This window comes from Chiloscyllium punctatum, chromosome 15, assembly GCF_047496795.1.
Source record: "Chiloscyllium punctatum isolate Juve2018m chromosome 15, sChiPun1.3, whole genome shotgun sequence".
In the NCBI taxonomy this organism is placed as follows: domain Eukaryota; kingdom Metazoa; phylum Chordata; class Chondrichthyes; order Orectolobiformes; family Hemiscylliidae; genus Chiloscyllium; species Chiloscyllium punctatum.
In genome coordinates, this window is record NC_092753.1 from 60,545,795 (window position 1) to 60,567,811 (window position 22,017).

At 40.0% G+C, this 22,017-nt stretch overlaps 1 protein-coding gene across 6 annotated transcripts in view; it reads right to left on the reverse strand.

Moving 5' to 3' along the window:
• hao2 (hydroxyacid oxidase 2 (long chain)) overlaps positions 1–22,017 on the reverse strand; it is a 161,188-nt gene that overhangs the window by 47,668 nt on the left and 91,503 nt on the right. Inside the window, exon 1 of one of the 6 annotated variants that reach the window (XM_072585255.1) lies at positions 4,676–4,729. The exons of 3 other annotated variants lie outside the window; for them this stretch is intronic. Coding sequence is in view for 1 of the 3 variants with exons in the window: in XM_072585249.1 (XP_072441350.1) it covers positions 4,480–4,517 (38 nt within the window). In the remaining 2 variants the exon portion in view is untranslated. Of the gene's footprint in view, positions 1–4,435; positions 4,457–4,479; positions 4,558–4,675; positions 4,730–22,017 lie in introns of those variants that run through there. 2 more of the 6 variants (XM_072585249.1, XM_072585256.1) reach the window with 2 other exon arrangements.

Sequence of the window (22,017 nt, forward strand, 5' to 3'; positions counted from 1 at the left end):
GGAAAGGATGTTTGGAAACGAATGCAGTGGTGTTTGCTGAGGTTTGTCCCAAGCAGCTCCGTGACGTGGGACTCCGTGCTCTACGGTCTGTTCCCCGGACGCACACCGAGACAAACATCAACTATGCCTGGAGGATCATCAACTCGGTGAAAGACGCTCTTTGGTCTGTCCAAAACCTGTTGATCTTCCAGCTGAAGGAGCTGACCCCGACTGAGTGTTGCAGACTGGCACATTCCAAGTCCAGGACTATGTGTTGAGGGACGCGCTGAAGTTTGGGGCAGCGGCCTCCAAAGCGTGGTGGGGAAAGACCACCGTGTAACATCTGCCTGCCTAAGAACAGGGGGCCCATGCAGTAAGTGGGCTTTGCTGACGCCTCAGCCAAATATATGAATGGTAAACATAGACTTATATATATGAATAATTACTCGATCTCTGTATGCAAAGATGTTGACGTATGTATGGCATGACCAATTGTACAGATCATCAAAATATTTTTTATGAATAAAGTATATTTTTGAAATTAAAAAAAAATCACAAAGGAAGATGGCTGTGATTGTTGGAGGCCAATCATCTCAGCCTATTTACATTGTCGCGGGTTTAGCCCCATTTCCAACCCCTTCAATGTTGAAACAGTCCATCTTGCAAACAACAAAATCTGGACAACAATCGGACTTGAGCTGATAAGTCTCAAATGGCATTTGAGGCACACATGTGCCAAGCAATGACCATTCCAAGAAGAGAGAATCTAACAATTATCCCTTGACATTCAGTGGTGTTACCATCACTAAATCTGCCACCAACAATATCCTAGGGTTACTATTGATCAGAAACTGAACTGGATCAATCATATTACTCTGTGATTAAAGAGCAGGTAAGATGCTCAGATATCGGAAGTGTTAACTCTCCTCTTGACTCCCCAGTGTATGTTCACCATCTATAAGGCACAAGCGTGGAGTGTATTACAATGCTCCCCATTTGCCTGGATGCATGCAGCTCCAACAACAGTCAAGAAATTCAATATCATCTGGAACAAAGCAGCCCACTTGGTCAGCATCCCATCTACCACCTGAAATATTTATGCCCTGGATCAGCCGTATAGAGCGGTAACAGTGTATCCCACTCGCCATGCGTCCTTCAGCAAAGCCTTTAACATTTGCAACCTTTATCACTTAGATGGGTTCTACCTGCAAGTCCCCCTCCATGTGACAAGTCGTTCTGACTTAGAATTATATTGCTGTCGCTTGGTCAAAATCTTGGAACTCGTATCAAAACAGAACTGTTGGTGGACCTACACCAAATAGATTCCAGCAGGTCAAGAAGGCAGTTCACTGCTACCTTATCAAGGGCATTTAGAGGTTAGCATTGAATGCTGGTCTTATCAGCAATGCTTGCATGCCAAGTATGAATAATAAAACACAGTGTTTTCTCATATCTCTCTGGACATGATTATAAACAGAAAATTGCAATATCGCCAAAGCCACAGCTGCTGCTGAGAGCCCACAGCACATCGATGAAGACAGATGTGACAGTCACTACATTCACAGCATGGTCTCGCCACAATCATCAAATGAATGGTCAATTAATCTGTTTTTGGATGGTTAAAGTGATGAATGTTGGCCAGAACACTGGGACAACACTATTGAAAGGAGGTGGTGCACAGTTCTAAGTGTCACCTTCAGGATGACATTGTGAACTATATCTGTCAGGCAGAGGTAAAACATCCAGTGAAGCTTTTTGAAGAAGTGCAGTGAAGTGCTTTTAATGAACTGGCATCATTTATCTCACAACCATATCAACAAAATGCATTAGCTGTAAGAATTGATTCGAAAAAATAGCAACAAGATACAGAAGACGATTGTCCTGCAGAACTGACTAGTCCTACCAGCTGCCTCTATTAAAGCATGGCACACTAGCCTCTTTTAAAGCTGTGAGTAGTACTTTCAACCTGGGTTGCGATAGTCACTGAAACGTTCCTTCAAAACAGAGAGAAGTAAGTGGAAAAACCTAGCCAATGGACTACCATAGTGTTCAGTGCTAGCTTTGATGCTGTCCAACATATATATAATGAATTGTCAACAATAATGTCTCACAAGTTCAGCTGTACCATTGTGCTACCCATGCTCCAATCTCCCTGGGCCAAATCTTTAATGAAGATATTTTGAAGTTGACAGGCTACTGCAGTACATGGCATCTCACACTGAATCCCTCGAAAACCATATCCATCGTATTCCAGCTTCACAGTACTAAAACATAATTGCAGATCCACATAGATGGTCAGAAATTAAAGTGTGATACCAACCCACCATTGACTCTAAAAGCACTTTGTCCTTTCAGGACATATGAAGATAACAGCAACAAAAGTCAAAGATTGAAACACCGTATTACACAAGTTTGCTGAATCCATATGGAGCAATGCCTCCACAACACTCCAGACCTCAATACTAGTTCCATCTTACCTCAATGCTCTACTGAACACCCTTTTCTTGGCTTCCTGTTCTTGTAAGCATCGCACCTCCACACCTTATGGGTGGCACATTGGTTCAGTGGTTAGCACTTCTGCCTCACTGCACCAGGGGCCAGAGTTCAATGCCAGCCTTGGGAGATTGTGTGGAGTTTGCACATTCTACCTGTCACTACGTGGGTTTTCTCTGGGTGCTCCAGTTTCCTCCCATAGTCAAAAAATGCACAGGTTCGATGGATTAGCCATACTAAATTGTCCAAAGAGTCCAGGGATGTGCAGGCTAAATCACGGGAAATGCAGAGTTATAGGTATGTCTGGAACTGGGTGGGATGCTCTTTGGAGGGTTGGGTGGATCCAATGGGCCAAATGGCTTGCTCCCATTCTATATTGTCCTGTGATTAAAAAGCAGTTCAGATGCTTGAAAATCTGCGATGTGTAAGACTTGGATTTAAGAGCAATACCTGAGCAATGCCTCCAACAATATCATTTGGCTAAGTTGATTGGGCTCCGACAATCATAGCTATCTTACTTTGTGTTAGGTATGACTCCGACCAGCACAGAGTTTTCTGTGACTTATGGAGATTTAGAACAACACAAAAATACTGAACGTCCCCACTACGCACTGTGTAGTGGATCAGTTACCTTAAATGCAGCAAATGATTGCTTGGCTTCAGAGCTTGCATTTGAATTAAAATTAAAATCTGGTGATTTATTTTATTTACTTTTTGTGGCACCTATAGTTTGTAAATTGATTGCAGCTAAATGCTGCTAGAACTGATGAGTAATTCAAATATTCTTGTTTTTACTTAAAAGCCACTTAATTGGTTACAAATTACTTTGCACATCCTTTCTTTGAATCCATTAACTGGAAATAGTACCAGAATCATTTTCAAAATTGTTTAGACTTAAGTTTGTGAAATATGCAAATATAGCTCATGATGCATACTTCAGCTCAACATAAATATAGAGAATGGTGGAGAAATTCAACATGTCTGGTAGCCTCTGTGGAGTTAGAAACAGAGCTAACATTGACTCTTGCGGCCACTTTGAATCTCATATTGAACTTGGAATATTAACTCTATTTCTTGATCCAAAATTCCTGTCAGACCTGCTGAGTTTCTCCAGCGTTTTATTTTAGATCTCCACATTTGCAATATGTTTGAGAACTTCAATACAAGCAGTTTATTGAAATTTTGTCTACAGAGATGATTTGGCCTTCAATACAATTGCATCACCAAGAGCTCACAACAGTAATGTCTACATACTCCAGAGCATTAAGTTAACACAGAGAGGTTTATAGCAAGGTTATTTGCAAGGTTTAATTTCATTGAAATCAAAGTCCAAAATATGAGCGAAAATATAAAGCTTAAAATTGACGAGCACTTATAAGATTTGGTGGCATAATGGCAGATGAAATTTAAGATACAACACCATAAATGTAATAATAAAAATTAGCTTTAACTTGATGTGCTATAAAACATTACCAAAACAAAAGCGAGCTAGATTTATCTTTGTTGAATATCTTTCCAACCTGCTGAGTGCTACACACTGTACCATGATCAGTCAAGTGATGTCAGAAATATTTTCGCTCACAAGATGTCTACCATGCTGTGGAGATATTATACAGGTTATATCATTCTGACAAATTTTTAACTTTCACTTTATATTGGGTTGTTATGAATTAGATATTCTGACATTTGCTTGCTTATCAAATGCACATTACTTTGTGAAATGTCCCAGATTTATTAACAATGTAATTCGATTAATTCTAATTTTACGGATATTCCATTCCATTCAATCATAACTCCATTTAAAATAAGGATAAGATAAATTTTGTCATTGGTTTGAATCAAGAGGTTAAAAATGCATACATTTCACTGCTGAATTCAAACAGTGACTCTAATCCCAAAGTGACTACAACATTTGAACTCAAACACAATCAAAACTATCAATGTTTGAATCTTCAACACACACCAGAAATAAATAACAAGCAAGGAATAAAATGATCCAAACATTACGTGACATCTGTTTGCGTGAGTAGCAATTGTTGCTGCATGGTGACCCAACCTTGGCTTTCAACATACAAGCCGTCCACATCAGGACATGAAGCTACTGTGAAACTAAAAAAAGGGGGCGGAGGCATACCTATCAATTCATTTGTGCTGTTGTTGCCAAGGGTGGAGGTGAATCTATAGGGATATAAATCAATCCTACCTTCAATCTCCAAGTCCTAATTTTCTGGTGTTTTGAAGCTGTTCTGTTTTCCTTTATTTCTTTGTTAAGAATAGCATAAATCAGCAGCATCATTCTATTCCACTGTACTAAAAAGCGAAAAGGATGCAAACACACAGACTGTCACCTAACCAGCTTAGGGTTCATGTAATACAAAAAAAAAACGATCAGGGATTAACTCTCTGTGCAAAGCAAAACAGTGCGAACCTTTGTGTTCCAGAGGCATTGGTTGCCAGAATAGTGCTGAGCCTGTGCCATCAAGGGAAGTAATCCCATCCTTTTGATTACTGACTATTGTTGAATCTTGCTGGACAGCTAACCACTGCTGTTCTGTCATGCAACTGTGTTGTGTGGAATGATTAGCACTATTATCTGTCACAGGATTTCTTTCTTTGTTTCTTTCCTATGGATTTTTAAAAAAATTTCTTACAATCCATCTCCCTTCCCTGTTCTCCCATAACCCAACATCCCTCCACACGCATGTTATCATTTTAGATCAAGCTAAAAAAATTGGTTCATGGATATCACGAGGGAAGCAGTAAACTATCCACAAACCATAAAACCCACTTTATAAGGTCAAAAGGGATCCCGTTCCTGACAGATTTTCCTTCTTTTGTGCGGGTTCTGTTTCACATGATGAACCTGTTATTTTTTAAAATATACACTTGTATGCCAGTGCAAGTCTAGTTGAAATGTAAGGACATCACAATAAAAGGGAATTTGTGTTGCAGACGTTTCGTCCCCTGTCTAGGTGACATCCTCAGTGCTTGGGAGCCTCCTGTGAAGCGCTTCTGTGAACCACCAATCAGGAATGGACCCGAACCATAGAACAGGCCGTCACCATAGGACAGAACAGGACCACACACTGCAAAAAAAAATGGCACTCAAAGAAAAAATGGTCAAACTAACACATAACAGAGAGGACACCACAACACATTCCTGGGTTAGAAACCGCTCACAGACACGGAAGGAACAATACTGGTCAAGGGACTCAACTACAACCACAGGGACGCCAAGACAGCAGACCTCCTAGCAGCACTAGAATGCACACTCAGGAACAATGAACTAACAGAAGAGACACAACAGTGAGACAAAGTATCGTACCTCTGATAACAAGGAAAAGACATAACCTCAACACCAAGGAGAGGGAAGCACTAAAATCACTAAGAAACGATCAGAACATAATCATACTACCAGCAGACAAAGGCAGAATGACGGTCATCCTGGACAAAGCAGACTACATCAAAAAAGCGCAACAACTACTTGCAGATACCAACACCTACCAAAAGAGGGAGTTTGACCCCACCCCACAGCTCACCAATAGGATAAACAACAGACTGAGGAACCTATAAAAAAATGGACAGATAACCAGGTTTGACCTACAAAGAATGAAACCTGAAAGCAACAACACCCCCAGATTCTATGGACTACCTAAAGTGCACAAACCAGACATCCCACTCAGACCCATTGTATAATACCAGGGACACCATCACACAAACTGGCTAAAGAACTACAGCAGAAACTGAAATACCTGATCAGCGGATCCAGACACTCTATACAATCAACACAGGAATTCTTGGACATCATCAGAAATATACACATAGATAACGAAGAAACCATGGTCTCATTCGATGTAATGGCACTGTTCATCGCTATCGACAAAACCCTAGCCAGAGAAACAATAGCCAACCTGTTGGACATACAGAACAGACGACAGGACGTTGAACTTATGAACGAAGACGGCATACTCAAACTACTGGACTTGTGCCTCACAACACACTTCACATTCAACTACCAAATATATGAACAAATCAACGGCACACCCATGGGCTCACCCATCTCTGGACTTGTAGCAGAAGCGGTAATGCAAAGATTAGAACAAACAGTCTTACCGCAAATTCAACCCAAACTCTGGGTCAGATATGTGGATGACACCTTTGTAATCATTAAAATGCAGAAATAGAGAACACACACCAGATCATCAACGCCACACTCACAGGAATCCTATTCACTAGAGAGGAAGAAAAGGACAACCAACTTCCATTCCTCGACGTGATGGTACAGAGAACACCAAACAGAGAATTCACCACAAAGGTTTACAGGAAAGCCACTCACACAGACCAAGTCCTGAACTACGAAAGCAACCACCCCAACACACACAAAAGAAGTTGCATCAAGACACTATTCAAAAGGGCCACAACACACTGCAGTACACCAGAAATGCAAAAAGAGGAAGAAGAACACCTATACAATGTATTCGCCAAAAACAGATACCCCCGCAATTTCATCAACAGATGCCTAAGGGAAAGACAACGGAACGAGAACACACCACAACCCAGAGGACTAGCCACACTACCATACATCAAGAACATTTCCGAACTGACAGCCAGACTACTGCGACCACTTGGACTCATAACAGCACACAAACCAACAGCCACGCTCAGACAACAACTCACCAGAACAAAGGACCCGATACCCAGCATGAGCAAAACCAATGTAGTGTACAAAATCACATGCAAGGACTGTACAAAACACTACATAGGACAAACAGGAAGACAGCTAACGATCCGCATCCATGAACACCAACTAACCATGAAACAACACGACCAGCTATCCTTAGTAGCCACACATGCAGATGACAAGCAACATGAATTCGACTGGGACAACACTACTATTATAGGACAAGCCAAACAGAGAACAGCCAGGGAATTCCTAGAGGCATGGCACTCATCCACAGATTCAATCAATAAGCACATCGATCTGGACCCAATATACTGACCACTGCAACGGACAGCTGGAACTAACAACCGGAAGTGACAGATTCAAATCACTACAAATGGTGGAGGAAAGATCACAGAAGCGCTTCACAGGAGTCTCCCAAGCACTGAGGATGTCACCTAGACAGGGGACGAAACGTCTGCAACACAAATTCCCAGCTCGGTGAACAGAACCACAACAACGAGCACCCGAGCTACAAATCTTCTCACAAACTTTGAACAATAAAAGGGAGTTAAAAAGCTGTGCATACCCACTTTCATTGGCAGGCTTCATGTGTTTATGTCTTTGACATTTTTTTTATATTCAGTAATGGGACATGAGTGTCACTGGCTGGCCAGCATTTATTACCCAGCTCTGGCTGTCCTTGAGAAAATGGCGGTGAGCTACTTTCTTGAACTGCTGTGGGTTGACCAACAAGGCCATTAGGGAGGGAATTCCAGGATGTTGACCCAGCAACAGTGCAGGAACAGTCATATATTCCAAGTCAGGACGGTGAGTGGCTTGTAGTGAAACTTGCAGGTGGTGGTGTTCCCATGTATCTGCTGTTCTTGACCTTCTAGATCGAAATGGTCGTGGGTTCGGAAGACACTGTCTCAGGCTCTTTGGTGAATATCTGCTGTGCATCTCGTGTATCAGTAGTGGATGTGGTGCCAATCAAGCTGCTGCTTTGTCCTGAATGGTGTTAAGCTTCTTGAGTGTTGTTGGAGCTGCACCCCTCCAGATAAGTGGGAAGTATTCCATCACACTCCTGACATGTGCCTTGTAGATAGTGGACAGGCTTTAGGGAGTCAGGAGGTGAATAACTTTCACATTATTCCTAGCCTCTGACCTGCTCTTTTAGCTTCTATATTCACAGGACACAAAGGAGTATAGCACAGGATCAGGCCCTTCAGCCCATCATGTCTGTGCCGACCATAATGCCATTCTAAATAATCCCATCTGCCTACACATGATCCATATCCCTCTACTCCCCGCCTGTTCATGCGTCTGTCTAAATGTCTCTACAATGTTGTGATTGGATCTGCTTCCACCAGCTCCGTTCATATTTCCTTTCTTTAAGACTGTATCTCATGTATGTGGGACCTTGAGTGAGTTTTAATATCTAAAAATCTGACCAAATCAGTGCAATTTCCAAATGGCTAACAGTTTTATTTTAGCTCATCTGGAAGGTGGAGACTGAGGTGGATCATCTATTTAGCACTCCTGGCTGAAAATTGCTGTGAGTGCTTTAGCTTTATCTTTTGCGCCGATGTGTTGGGCTCTTCCATCATTGAGGATTGAGATATTTGTAGAGCCTCCTTTTTCAGTGAGTTGTTTAATTGTCCACCACCATTCATGACTGGTGGGACTGCAAAGCTTAGATCTAATTGATCAGTTATGAGATTGCTTACCTCTGTGTTTGCTGTTTGGCATGCAAGTGTCCTGTTTGGTAACTTCACCAGGCTGACACCTCATTTTCAGGTATGCCTGGTGCTGCTCCTGGCATACCCTCCTGCACTCTCTTTTGATCTAGGCTGAATCACCTGATGAAGGAACAGCGCGCTGCAAGCTTGTGATTTCAAATAAACCTGTTGAATTATAACTTGGTGTCATGTGACTTCTGACCTTGCTCAATTTAAAACGAGCTGAAACAGAACTGATCTGACAAAGAGTTGAACTTGGCTTCATTCTAACTCCTGAAATGCATTTGAGTACAATTGTGTAAACATTAATGAATAGAAGTACATATGTAGTATGACTGTTCTAATGCTGCGTTGTGCACATCCCAAATAGAGCAACCTACTGTGATTTAATACAGCATCAAGCTTCTGTGGCTGTGAGCACCTTGCAAGGGAACGATCACACAGGACCTCGAGTTCAAAATCAAACAACTGTGCGGTAGCAGGAAGCATGCTCTGCACCCTTGTGCTCTACCCGCCCCTTGATCTTGCTCTTCTCCAGCTTCCATCTCCCTGTTCTCCTGTTCACCCCTTGCTTTTTTAAAAAATGTCTTCATGGGATGTGGCCATCACTGACAAGGCCAGTATTTATTTCCCATCATTAATTGCCCTTGACCTATTGGACTTCCTGGTGCCAGTTCAGAGGATATTTAAGAGTCTGTGTGCCTGGGGTCAAATGGAGGCCAGACCAGGTTAGAATGACAGGTTTCCTTCCTTACAGGGTATTTGTGAGCAAGGTGGGCTTTTACAACAATCGACAGTAGTTGCAAAGTCACCATTAGGCTGGCTTTCACTTCCAGTTAATTTTTTTTAAAATCGAATCTTGGGCGAGGTTCAATCTCATGTTCTGAGAGCATTAACCTAGTTTCTGGACTATTAGTCTCATGACATTACTACAAGGCCAGAGCGTCTCCTGTTGATCCTAACTTCTCCATGTTCCTATTCTATCCATGTCACTGCTCCCCCAAGTCTGTGTTCCTACTCCCCCAGTTACCCTTCCCATGGTGGTCTTCTCCTCCACGCTCCTGCTGTCACTGTGTTCCTGCTATCCCCAGACTTCTGATCTCCCCATGCTCCGCTCACCCCCTACTTTGCTGTGCCATGGTTTTGCTGTGCCATGGTCATACTCCTAATCTCTCCAGATATCAGCCCACTCCAGGTTCTTGTTGTCCTGAAGCCCTGCTCTCTTAAGACTTCCATTTATCAAGTCTCAAAACCCTCCTTGATGTGGTTTCTCCTTGCTCCTGCTCTCCACTTGATTGATTGTTCTTTCTTCTTGCTGACTCTACCTCTCTCTGTCTCTGGACACCTATATGCTTTGTGCTCCTCTTATTACCATACCTGCGCCAAGGATAGATGATTATACAGTGGGAAGACTCCATTCCACTGATATCTTTAAGGAAGTATCTCTATTCTTATAATATTATTGCAATACTTTGCATATAGCACCTACATATCATGAGTATTACATAGTCTTATTATGTACACGGTGTGACCCATAATTATTCATTGACTTTCGATAAAAGTGTTTGAGAACAATTGATCCCATAACTTTCCAACACCAGGTGCTAAGCAGGTGAAGGTTGAGTTGGGGAGCACCGTGGATGCATAGCAGCTCAATCTCTCAAATGCTTACTGACCCCAGCTATGACCCAGTTTGATAACTGGAACATTTCTGAAATCTGCTGATTCAGGGAGATATTGTGCTGACACCTAAACTTACTCAACAGGGAACAAGTTTCTGTTCATTTTCTAGATTACAAGCCTGTATGGTAGATTAGAGAAAATTTCTGTTTTAAAAATTAGTACTAATTGTTGGCTCATTTTAAATACATTGCAAATATTGATTGATGCAGAAAATATTTTGAACATTTGATACATAAACATTCATGTCCTATCCGTATAGAAATGATATAAAACGTAAGGGGTGTTACTTAATAAATTAGTTTATTTTTTTCTTTGATGATTAGAATTTTGAGAGTCAGTAAAGGACACAGAAAGTAAGGTTTGTGCAGGGACATGAGCAATTTCAGTTGCTGTAACTAATCAGTCCTGAAGTTTCAGACACCATGGAGTGCCTTGCTGTCTGAAATACACATGTATATTGGACATTTATTAACATTACACAAATATAGTGCTTCCTGACCCTTTGGAGAAAGGTTGCCTATCTTTGAGATTCCAGGATGATTTATACATAATGGCTAACTGATGAACCATTATGAACCTTTGTGACTACATGTCAAAGTTCATTACAACATGAGCATCAAGTAAAAATAAAATTGCTTTAGCTCTCAAAGCAAACAAAGTTTAACACAAAGGTATTTCATTGTCTAATCCTTTTCCATTTTCAGTAAATCCACTTGTCCATGAAATAATCTAAGCGTGGAAGTTACACTGTATAACATTAAGCTTGACATCTTTGTATCACTATTTCAATGGGGAAAAAAAATGTGTTTTGTCTGAAAAGTCTGCATTCTTAGCTAGCAATGTAATTTCCATGAAAGAAAGTTTGAAATAGGTTGATTTGAGACATGGCCTTTGGCAGCAATACTCCAGAGCACACTGTTTTATTATCAATTCTAGAATTCCGTATTCTCCCATGGGATGTGGGCATCACCAATGCAACCTTCATTTGTTGTCCATTTCAAATTGTCCTTGAGCTGAGTGGCTTGCTAGGTCATTTCAGAGGATAATTAAGTGTAATTAAAAGGAGAAATGTTGATGTGGAGTCCCACATAGGCCTATCTGGATATGTATCGCAGATTTCCTTCCCAAAAGGGTGTTAATGAACCAGTTAAATTTTTGCAACAATTGCTTTATGATCAAGGCTAACTTTAGGTTCCCCATTTATTATTTGAATTCAGATTTCTCCAGTTACTGTGGTGGGATTTGCATTCATTACTGTAGCATTCTAGGGTCTCTGAACTACAACGTCAAGGACATTACCACTATACTACCACAGAACAAGTGGACAATAAACAGCGTTGCTAGGAGCTGTAAACATGACTGTCAACCTCTGTGAGTTTTGCTTATTTCGAGCAGTTCACTAGCCACTATTCTATAAGAGAGGTCACTGAGAGAAGCAGGCAGAATCAGCATGTGGTCTGACCAGGACATGGTGCTGAGTATCATTGACTACATGCATCTCATTGGCAGGTTCTATGTGGAAATTCAGAGATGTACTCTAAAGGGCTTTCACTCTCTAAATCTGCTCTGCACCCATACCCAGTGCACTATGCATGTCAATGTCCATTGTCCTAATAGCAGTCCATTAATCCAAATCACTTCATCCTTTGGGGTGCCATGACAAGCCAGGTGCTTCATTTGGGTGACAAGGCTGTCCACTGCCCATGTAGCTCATGACTCATGTACATAGCCCAAACACCCATAGACAGCATTCATGCAATTAGAGTTTTATGCTACCACACAAAATATCATTATTTGAACCACTGGATACTTAGACAATGTATTCATGACCTGGACCATGATGGAAGAACCCTACAATTCTCTTCAGAGTACATGTAATGATTCATGAGGTGTCCTGCACTTTGCACAACTTCACCTTCCTGAGGGTTCAGGCTTTGCGTACATGATTTGCAGCTGAGGGTGAGGAGGTAGATCAAGTCTCCTGAGTAGGAAGAAAAACTGAATAGAAATAGCTGTAGAAATGGAAGGGACAAAGCAACAGACACACCCTTCTCCTCTATAGCTGTCGCTGTGTAGTGGTGATGCCGCTTGTTATCCAGAGTCCTTGACTAATGTTTTGAATAACTACATGCCTGGGTTGTTTGTTCCAATGATTTGTTTTTAATCAAACCTAGGAAGAACTTTTATGCCATTTAACTGAACTGTATGATCACCACAAACAGACAATTTGATTACAAATCTGGCTAGGAATGAATCTACCAAATCAAAAGTGATTTATCTGGGCACACTGTGGGACAAGGCCATTTAGAGAAATGAAAGTAGGAGTTACTTGGATTTTCCTGCATTTAAGTCAAAATGTGAAGTTTTGTGTTATGCTAGCATGAATGGAACCCAATACATGTTTTTTTTCCAAACTTCAGCACTGTTATTGAATGAAGACAGAAAATTTGAATAGATGTATAAGTGTCAGAGTGCCTTTGAAAACCTGATGACTTGTGCTAACTGCACTAATTTTAACAGTGCTGAATTATGAAAAGTTGTTTAAATTGGCTGTTGATGTCAATGACATTGGTTTGGAGGAGTATGTTACTGCAAAGTTAGAACTCACACAACACAAGGTTATAGTCCAACAGGTTTATTTGGAAGCACTAGCTTTTGAAGCGCTGCTCCTTCATCAGGTGATTGTGGTTATGTTACTGCAAGGCTGGGATCAAACAGCTGTTTGCAAAGGAACTGCCCACATGTCTGTAAAAATGCTCAGCCATTGAAAAAGAGATATTAAATCTTCTGGGAGCTGTAGCTCATTTTTAAATCAGATTGTCAACAATTGAGAGAAACTGATATTTACGTGAAAGCAATATTTTGATTTTGTTGGATACATTTTGGAACCATGTGTCTTGAAAAAAGAATGTTACTGTAGAAACTTTATTGAAATCACTTATGAATGAGATTAAATTCTGTGGTGCCCACTGGCATTAGCTAAGATCTGATTGCAATGTAATCCATTATATGTTTAATGTCAACATGTTACTACAATTAATGTGACATATGAATGGAGCTAACTTTTTTTTAATTAGGTAATAGAAATGACTCTTAAAGATACATTTCCATTCTTCTTTCGGAGAGGTGTGATGTAAGGTGATTTTTGCATATATTCTAATACCAGCCATTTTAGAAATTGGACTTGGAACTAGTGGCATGTGGTTTTGGCAGTTTAAGATTAACTTGAGGGTATTTTTGGAGCCATGACATTTACATACAAATTGTATGTGAGGGGGATTTCCTGGTGTGGTAATGGAAATTTTCTTTGGGAGAGTTTTACAAGGTAAAAAATTAAACAAATAAGACCATTCATTTACTTTAAATGAGAAGGATCAGAAATTTATTCTTACGTGGACAAACAACCATAGATGGAAGATCTTTTGGTTTCACTTCACCAAGGTCTTGGTGAAACTTGCATGTGTGAAACAGTTCCTAATGAAGAATGGAAATGGTTTAGAACTGCTACAAAATAATTTACCTGAGCACAAGGAGTTTAATTTGAAAGATCCAGATTAGCAATTATCTAAAGGCTTATTTGAAGCTGAGAAAATCTAACCTCAGTTACATGAATAATCAAGGTAGAGGCTATTGAACTCTCAAGACAGGGAAGTGAACACAACTGTTGTCAAATCTATAGATGTTATAGACAATAATTCAACAATCATTTGATCACACATTTATTATCTAGGAAAGAATTCCATATTTGTTTTAACAGCCAAGGAAGTAATTTGAAAATACCAATAACGTTTTCATTATGTTCATGTAACACAAAATGTAATATTTAATTTATTAGATTCAGAAAAAAATATAGTTAGTCAGTAGATGTTAACATTTCCTTTTCACGCGAGACAATCTTTTCCCTACTTTCTCCCTATTTTCTTCTTGCTTCCCCTTTCGTTTTGCCTTCATATTTTAACTCAGACCATTTTTAGAGGCTTGCACATTACACTCAGCTTTCAGGTTGGAAACAAAGCTAGACAATTTACTCTAGTTTTTTAGCTAGTGTATAATACCTACAGAAGTCGTTTATAGAGCCTTCTGGCAGCAAGGAACCAGCAGTTAGCCTGGAAAGCTGTGGAAGCAACTGAGGATCTGCCATAACCAATACAAAGAGCTGAAACAACACGGATCCATTAAGAAAGGTGGATAGTCATGTAAGCAAAAGATTCTCAGCCCCAAGAATAGCTGGACCACTGAGAAAAATAATTGTGGAGGACTGTAATATGTATTTGTTTTAGTCTCTAGAGTAGTTACTGCAACTTCAATATTTTGTAAGAAAAAGGAATTCTCATGAAGAAGATAAAAAAACTGAGTTTATAACAAGTATTTATCAGCTAAAGCTGTAATTTAGTGGTGCTTGTTTTGTTTATTGCTCTTTATATACAATTAAGTTTGTTTTGCTTAAAAATGTGAAATCTTCTGGGATGGTTTTGCTGAATCCTCAGATTTCTTCTGAATATTAATAGTTCCCAGTAGCATTGTAATATCACTATAAAAGGCATATAGCATTCGTAAATAGAGGTATGGAGTGTAAAAACTAGGGCATTATGCTGAGCTCTATGTAAAGCATTCTATATGCTTTAACTGCAAATCAAATTATGTTCAGATCTCGGTGCCAAACTTTAGAATAGATGTCAAAATATTCTTTGAATAGAATATCATAGAATCTCTACAGTAGGGAAATAGGCCATTTGGCCCAACAAGTCCAAACCAACCCTCTGAAGATTAACCCATCCAGACCCATTGCCCTACCACTCTACATTTACTCCTGACTAATGCACCTCACCCACACATCCCAGAACAATTTCGGCAATTTAGCATGACCAATCACTAAACCTGCACATCTTTGGATTGTGGGAGGAAACTGGAGCACCTGGAGGAAACCCACTCAGTCACGGGGAGAATGTGCAAACTGCACACAGACAGTCACCTGAAGGTGGAATCTTAGAGAGGATTGTCATGAAATTATAATATAAGGACTTTTAAACTTTAATCCCATCAATTGATGTAATAGCTGTTTTTTTCATTTGAATGAAAACACCTTTAAGTAAGTCAGAACAGTCTATTCTAAAACGATTGCAGAAGTCACCTACCCACTAATATGGCCAAGCTCAAGAGAATTCCAAAGTGATTTGTATTAATGAGTTGAAACCGGCAACAGATATTTTGCCTGCAGGTTTGGCTAGAGGAAAAAGAAATCTGATTGAAACCCATTATGAGAAAAAGGTGCTGAAATACCCCTACCTGCTTTGATAGCATCTTAATAACTTTCACAATAGGTGACTGAAACATCTCCATTAACATGGACAATTCCAGCAGTGTGGTCTTTAGTCAGCTATCAGATGGCTGAAACCTCCCACTTGTGATAAGTTATGGTTGTAAGCTTGTCAATTTGTTAAAGAAGGGATTAATATCAAAAAGGCCTGCAGGTTGGGATAATAATACAGCAGCTCTCTCTCTCTCAATAGTTTTTTTTTCAAGCTCAGATTCTATCTCTTTTACAAGTTGGAATACATTACGGAGAAAGTGAATTTAAAAATAAATGGAACATTCCCACCCTGGAAGATGGCAGAATGCAGTTTAAAGCAGTCCAGAAGGATAATTAGTTTGTACTGTTGCAATCTGACTGGAAACTCAAAACTACCCAAAGGAACCTCAGAACATATAATTACATTCTTCTGAATTTTATTTTTTCCCAATTCCACCCCCACCCCCAATCTGTTTGCTTGCATGCTAATGTGTATGTGTTTGCCACAGGATCTTAGACAGGTCAAACCTTTTAGTAATGTTTAGACTTGTAACTGAATTTTTTTTAAATAATAAAATCAATTCTTTACTTGCTAACTCTGGTTACCTGGCTGGCTTACTTCTTTATTGCGTTACACATGGTCAAGTACAAATTGAATCTAAAGAGCACATATTTTTAAAAATTCACTTTTGAATGGAATTGAATTAACTTTATTGTCACGTGTATTCAAATGAACTACAGTGAAACATTTATAAGTCGTCACTTACAGCGCCATCTTCTGTACAAACATACTAGGTACAGCTTGTTCAGTTACAGATTAGTTACAGCATAACACATCTTAGGTATAGAGTACCACAATACAATCCTTAGTTACAAGATAGAGAAAAGAAGAAAAAAAAGTTACATTACAACTATATACAGTACAACCATAGGTCAGAAAGACAAGAAGCAAGTTAAATAGACAAATATCACAGTCTCTCATTAAGGTCATTTATCTCAAGAGGGTTGGAATATAAAAGCACCGTTGTGCTACTGAGACTTTATAAAGCTCTGGTTAGGCCCCATTTGGAGTACTGTGTCCAGTTTTGGTCCCCACACCTCAGGAAGGACATACTGGCACTGGAGCGTGTCCAGCAGAGATTCACACGGATGATCCCTGGAACGGTAGGTCTAACATACGAGGAACGGCTGAGGATCCTGGGATTGTATTCATTGGAGTTTAGAAGGTTAAGGGGAGATCTAATAGAAACTTACAAGATAATACATGGCTTGGAAAGGGTGGACGCTAGGAAATTGTTTCCGTTAGGTGAGGAGACTAGGACCCGTGGACACAGCCTTAGAATTAGAGGGGGTAAATTCAGAACAGAAATGCGGAGACATTTCTTCAGCCAGAGAGTGGTGGGCCTGTGGAATTCATTGCCGCGGAGTGCAGTGGAGGCCGGGACGCTAAATGTCTTCAAGGCAGAGATTGATAAATTCTTGATGTCACAAGGAATTAAGGGCTACGGGGAGAATGCGGGTAAGTGGAGTTGAAATGCCCATCAGCCATGATTGAATGGCAGAATGGACTCGATGGGCCGAATGGCCTTACTTCTACTCCTAGGTCTTATGGTCTTATAGGTCTCCCTGCAGCAGACCAGAGCAGGGATCTGACCACTGGCTGCTGCCACGCTACACACTAGGACACTCCCACCACTACTTTACCAACTTCACGACTGATAAGAAAAAAATATTCACCTCACTGGACTTAGCTAGGTTGAAGATTGAAACTAATCAAATGGCACAGGGTATGACTTCGGTCACTTGGAGAAGGGATGATTAGGGGGAATTTAATAGAGGAGTTCAAAATCTTGAAGGGTTTTATAAAGTGGTTAAGGAGCAATTGATTGAATATGACAGAAGGAATGATAATGACAGGGAACAGATTGAAGGTAATTGTCAAAAGAAATTGAAGCACCATGAGGAAACAAATATGATGTGGAATGCACTGTCTCTGAAAGGATGGTACTAGCAGATTCAATAACAAATTTTAAAAGGAAATTGATAAATGTATGAAAAAAAAAGTTGTAGATCTATGGGGAAAAGACAGGGCAATGAAACTAAATGGTTAGCCATTCCAATGGCAGGCATACAGTGATGACTGACCTCCATCTGTACTGTATCATATATGGTTCCAGAATAAACAGAGGTTCAGCGCTTCTTGAAAAGGAAGGAACATCTTGAAGTAAAGTTGAGTGAGAAACCAGTAAAATTCTCTTCCCAGTTCAGGAAGATCAAAAATGAGCAAAGTTGATTTAAGTTAAGAAAATCCTATTTGTTTTGCTACAAATCAGAAGGTAATGGGTTTTGTGTTCCCTTTCAAACTTGAAGCTGGTATTTAAGTGCTACATTGAGGAAGTGCTGGACAATCAGAGATAGTACCTTTCAAAAGAGACATGATCTGCCCTTTCAGGTGTCTTGGCCTATGGTAACCCGTCCAAGCAACATTTTACAAAAATACCTAAATTGCTTTATTTCTGTTTTCTGATCTTGCTATGCATTTCTTATATCACAGCATTTCTGCTTCAAAAATAGGACAATCTTTGGCTGTTAAATACTTTGGACCATTGTAAGATCATGGAAGGTTCATATATATGGCAAGTTGGTCTGTTTATCAGTTTATCAACTGTTCTTTGTCTGTCTATTCTGTGCTTGTATCTATAATTGGACTATTAGCATTGAATAGAAAACAAACTCAATATTCTGCACATCCTAAACCAGCATTACATTTTCCAAGTCAGATTACAAACTGGCATTAAAAATTTCTCTGCAAAGAAATATTCTAAACCATACAATTAAAATAAATTGTTGCAATTCTGCATACTAATAAAAGCAAATCAAAATCAGCATCTTTAGGAACACTCATTCCTACAACACCCATCAAGCCAAATGGAGGGATAATAATGCTATTAAACATTAAGGATGATGGTTAGATTCTCTCCTGTTTGATTAGATGTTTGCTAAGATTGCTTATTTCACCATGCAAATAAATTTAAATATTTGTTATTCTCCATCCACATATTCAGCAAAAATCACTCCATCAAGTATGAACTTGGGACTAGGTTATTAATTTCAGAGAAAACAACATCTATAAACCTGAATATAGTTGAGTCTTATGATAATATTCCACACTGATGTACACTGTACACAGGACTGTGCCTTTGGAAGACCATTTCAGCTATTACAATTAATTTAAAAACATTTATTTCGTTATGTACAGTAGCACCTCGACTTACGAACTTAATCCGTTCCGGGACCCAGTTCACGAACTGAATCACTTTTCCCATTGTTCGGATATTTCCGGCGTCTTTTCTCTTTGTTGTCTCTTGGAGGTTGGTGATGTCACAAGAAGACGATCCAGAGAAACTTGTTTTTTCTTTGTTGCAGAATTTTCCAAAAATGAGACATCACATTGTCATTTAAAATGTTCACTGCCCTGTTGGTCACAGTTTTGTTAGGGTGATGCCTCTCAACAAAAGCCTGCACTTCACTCCATTTGCTACAAATGTCTTTGATTTGAACACTTGATACATCTTCCCTCTCTTCTTCCTCCTCTCCAGAATGCTCCTGCTGCATAATCTTCACCTGCTCCTGTTGCAATTCAACAAGATCTTCTATGCTGAGTTTTTGTTTGTGGTCCTCCACCAGCTCCACCACATCATCCTCATTGACCTCCAAGCCGATATTTTGGCCTAGGGTCATAATCTCGTTCACTACATTTACTGATGTCTCCTCCTCAAAACCCTCGAAGTCTCTCTCAGGTTCACAATCTGGCCAAAGTTTCCTCCAGGCCGACTGCAACGTACAGAAAGAGACCTCATTCCATGCCTTATCAATAAGGCTTATGCAGTGGAGGATATTGAAGTGGTCCTTCCATCACTGACCAAGGGTCAAATCTGTGGCGTTGGTGACCTGGAAACACCTGGCGAGTACAGCCTTCGAATATAATTTTTTGAAATTTGCAATGACATTCTGGTCCATGGATTGGATGAGAGGAGTGGCGTTGGGAGGAAGGAACTTTACTTTTATGAAGTTGTATTCAATGTCAAAGTCTTCTTCCAAATTTGGAGGATGGGCAGGAGCATTGTCCATTTCTAGAAGACGCTTAAGCGGCAAATTATTTGTTTCAAAATATTTCTTGACAGCTGGTGCAAAAACTTCCGTCAACCATTCCATAAAAATCATTCGCGTGACCCAAGCCTTGCTATTCACCCTCCACATTACCGGGAGTTTAGCCTTCAACACATTATTGCGTTTAAAAATGCGAGGATTTTCAGAGTGGTAAACTAATAGAGGCTTAATCTTGCAATCCCCACTTGCATTCGTGCACAATAAAAGCATTAACCTTCATTGGTTTGTGGCCTAATAGTGCCTTCTCCTCTTTGGTTATGTAGGTCTTTTGGGCACTTTTTTCCAGAAAAGTCCAGTTTCATCACAGTTAAAAACTTGATATGAGACATGACCTTCATCTTCGACAAACTTATTGAATTCCTTCACAAAGTCCTCCGCTGCCTTTTTGTCCGAACTAGCCGCTTCTCCATGCCTTATTACACTATGGATTCCAGTTCGTCGACGAAATTTATCAAACCAGCCTCTGCTGGCTTTAAATTCTTCAACCCTAGCAGTACTTGTACTCGGCGGTGTCGCCAACAAATCACGGTGTCGCCAACAAATCTCGTCAACACTATCTCCAGCAAGCTCTTTTTGATTTATCCAAACTAATAATAATTTTTCAACATCGTCTAACAATTTAGGCCTTTGCTTCATTAAAATAGTCACTCCTTTAGCCACATCAGCTGCCTTTAGTGTCTGTTTGTTCTTTAGGATAGTACAGATAGTCGATTTTGCCATGTCATACTGCATAGCGAGATCAGATACGCGAGCACCATTCTCGTGTTTAGCTATTATTTCCTTCTTTGTTTCTACAGTAATATGTTTAGGCTTCTTAACACCACTATCACTACCACTTTTCACTTTCTTGGGAGCCATAATGAGGTCTAATTTAATGCAAAAAACAAAAAAAAGTGTAAGAATGCTTGGACGTTGGATGTTCACAGCGCGCACGCCAAAGACAAACTGAATGAGATCACGTGAGGCCCGAGAGCTTTTGCATTCAAAGCGCGTGTAGAAAAGCAGAACAATGACAATGAAACCACGGGCTTTTTGCGATCGTACCTTCGTTCGTACCTTGAACTTCGTACGCACTTTGAAGCAAAATTTTACTTACAATCCTGTTCGTAAACCGATTTGTTCGTGAACGGGGTCGTTCGTATGTCGAGGCGCTACTGTACATAGAAACTGTCTCTCCACCTCTGGACAAAAGTCACAGTATGCAAGTGCTTTCTGTATGTAGGAACTATAATCAGAATTGTTTTAACATTCTGCACATTCTAAATAGCCTGACATATTCCCAGTATCTCCTGTCTAAATGTTGGGAAGATGGGGTTAGTCACCTTAAGGAAAACAATGTAGATGGTACATTATTGTATGCAGCAATACAGATCATATGCAAGCATGTTAATAACATGGCAGAAACAGAAATCTGGTGATAAATGTATTGAAATGTAATGGTCCCAATAAAACATCTAACTTTATTGATTTCCTTATATCATTTCATCTAGTAGGTTATTCCACATGTTGATTTTAAGACCCTGCCTCCCCCAACCCCTCACCTACATACCTGGAGTGTCAGGGGACAGAATGTTCCTTCCTTTACTTATTGGCACATTCCCAGCTGCATTTGTGCACTCCTACAGTGATCATTACCCTTCAAAGTAGTTATAAGGGAAATAGAACCAATTAGAAACCTTAACCAATAGAAAGACACCTTATTAGTGTAGTGCAAAATGCTATATTTGTGTACAGTTCTTGATCCTGAATGACATTGGCATGCGCACACCTATACTGATTTCAGGATTCTTTGATCTTACTTTTCCTAACGCTACATCTAGGTTTGCGATTTTTGAGAAGATTTGTAGCTCAGGTTGAGGTTCAGGTTGTAAGTTTGCTCGCTAAGCTGGCAGGTTTGTTTGCAGATGTTTCATCACCATGCTAGGCAACATCATCAGTGAGCCTCTGGTGCTGGTGTTCTGTCCCGCTTTCTATCTGTGTGTCTTGAGGCCAAAGAAACA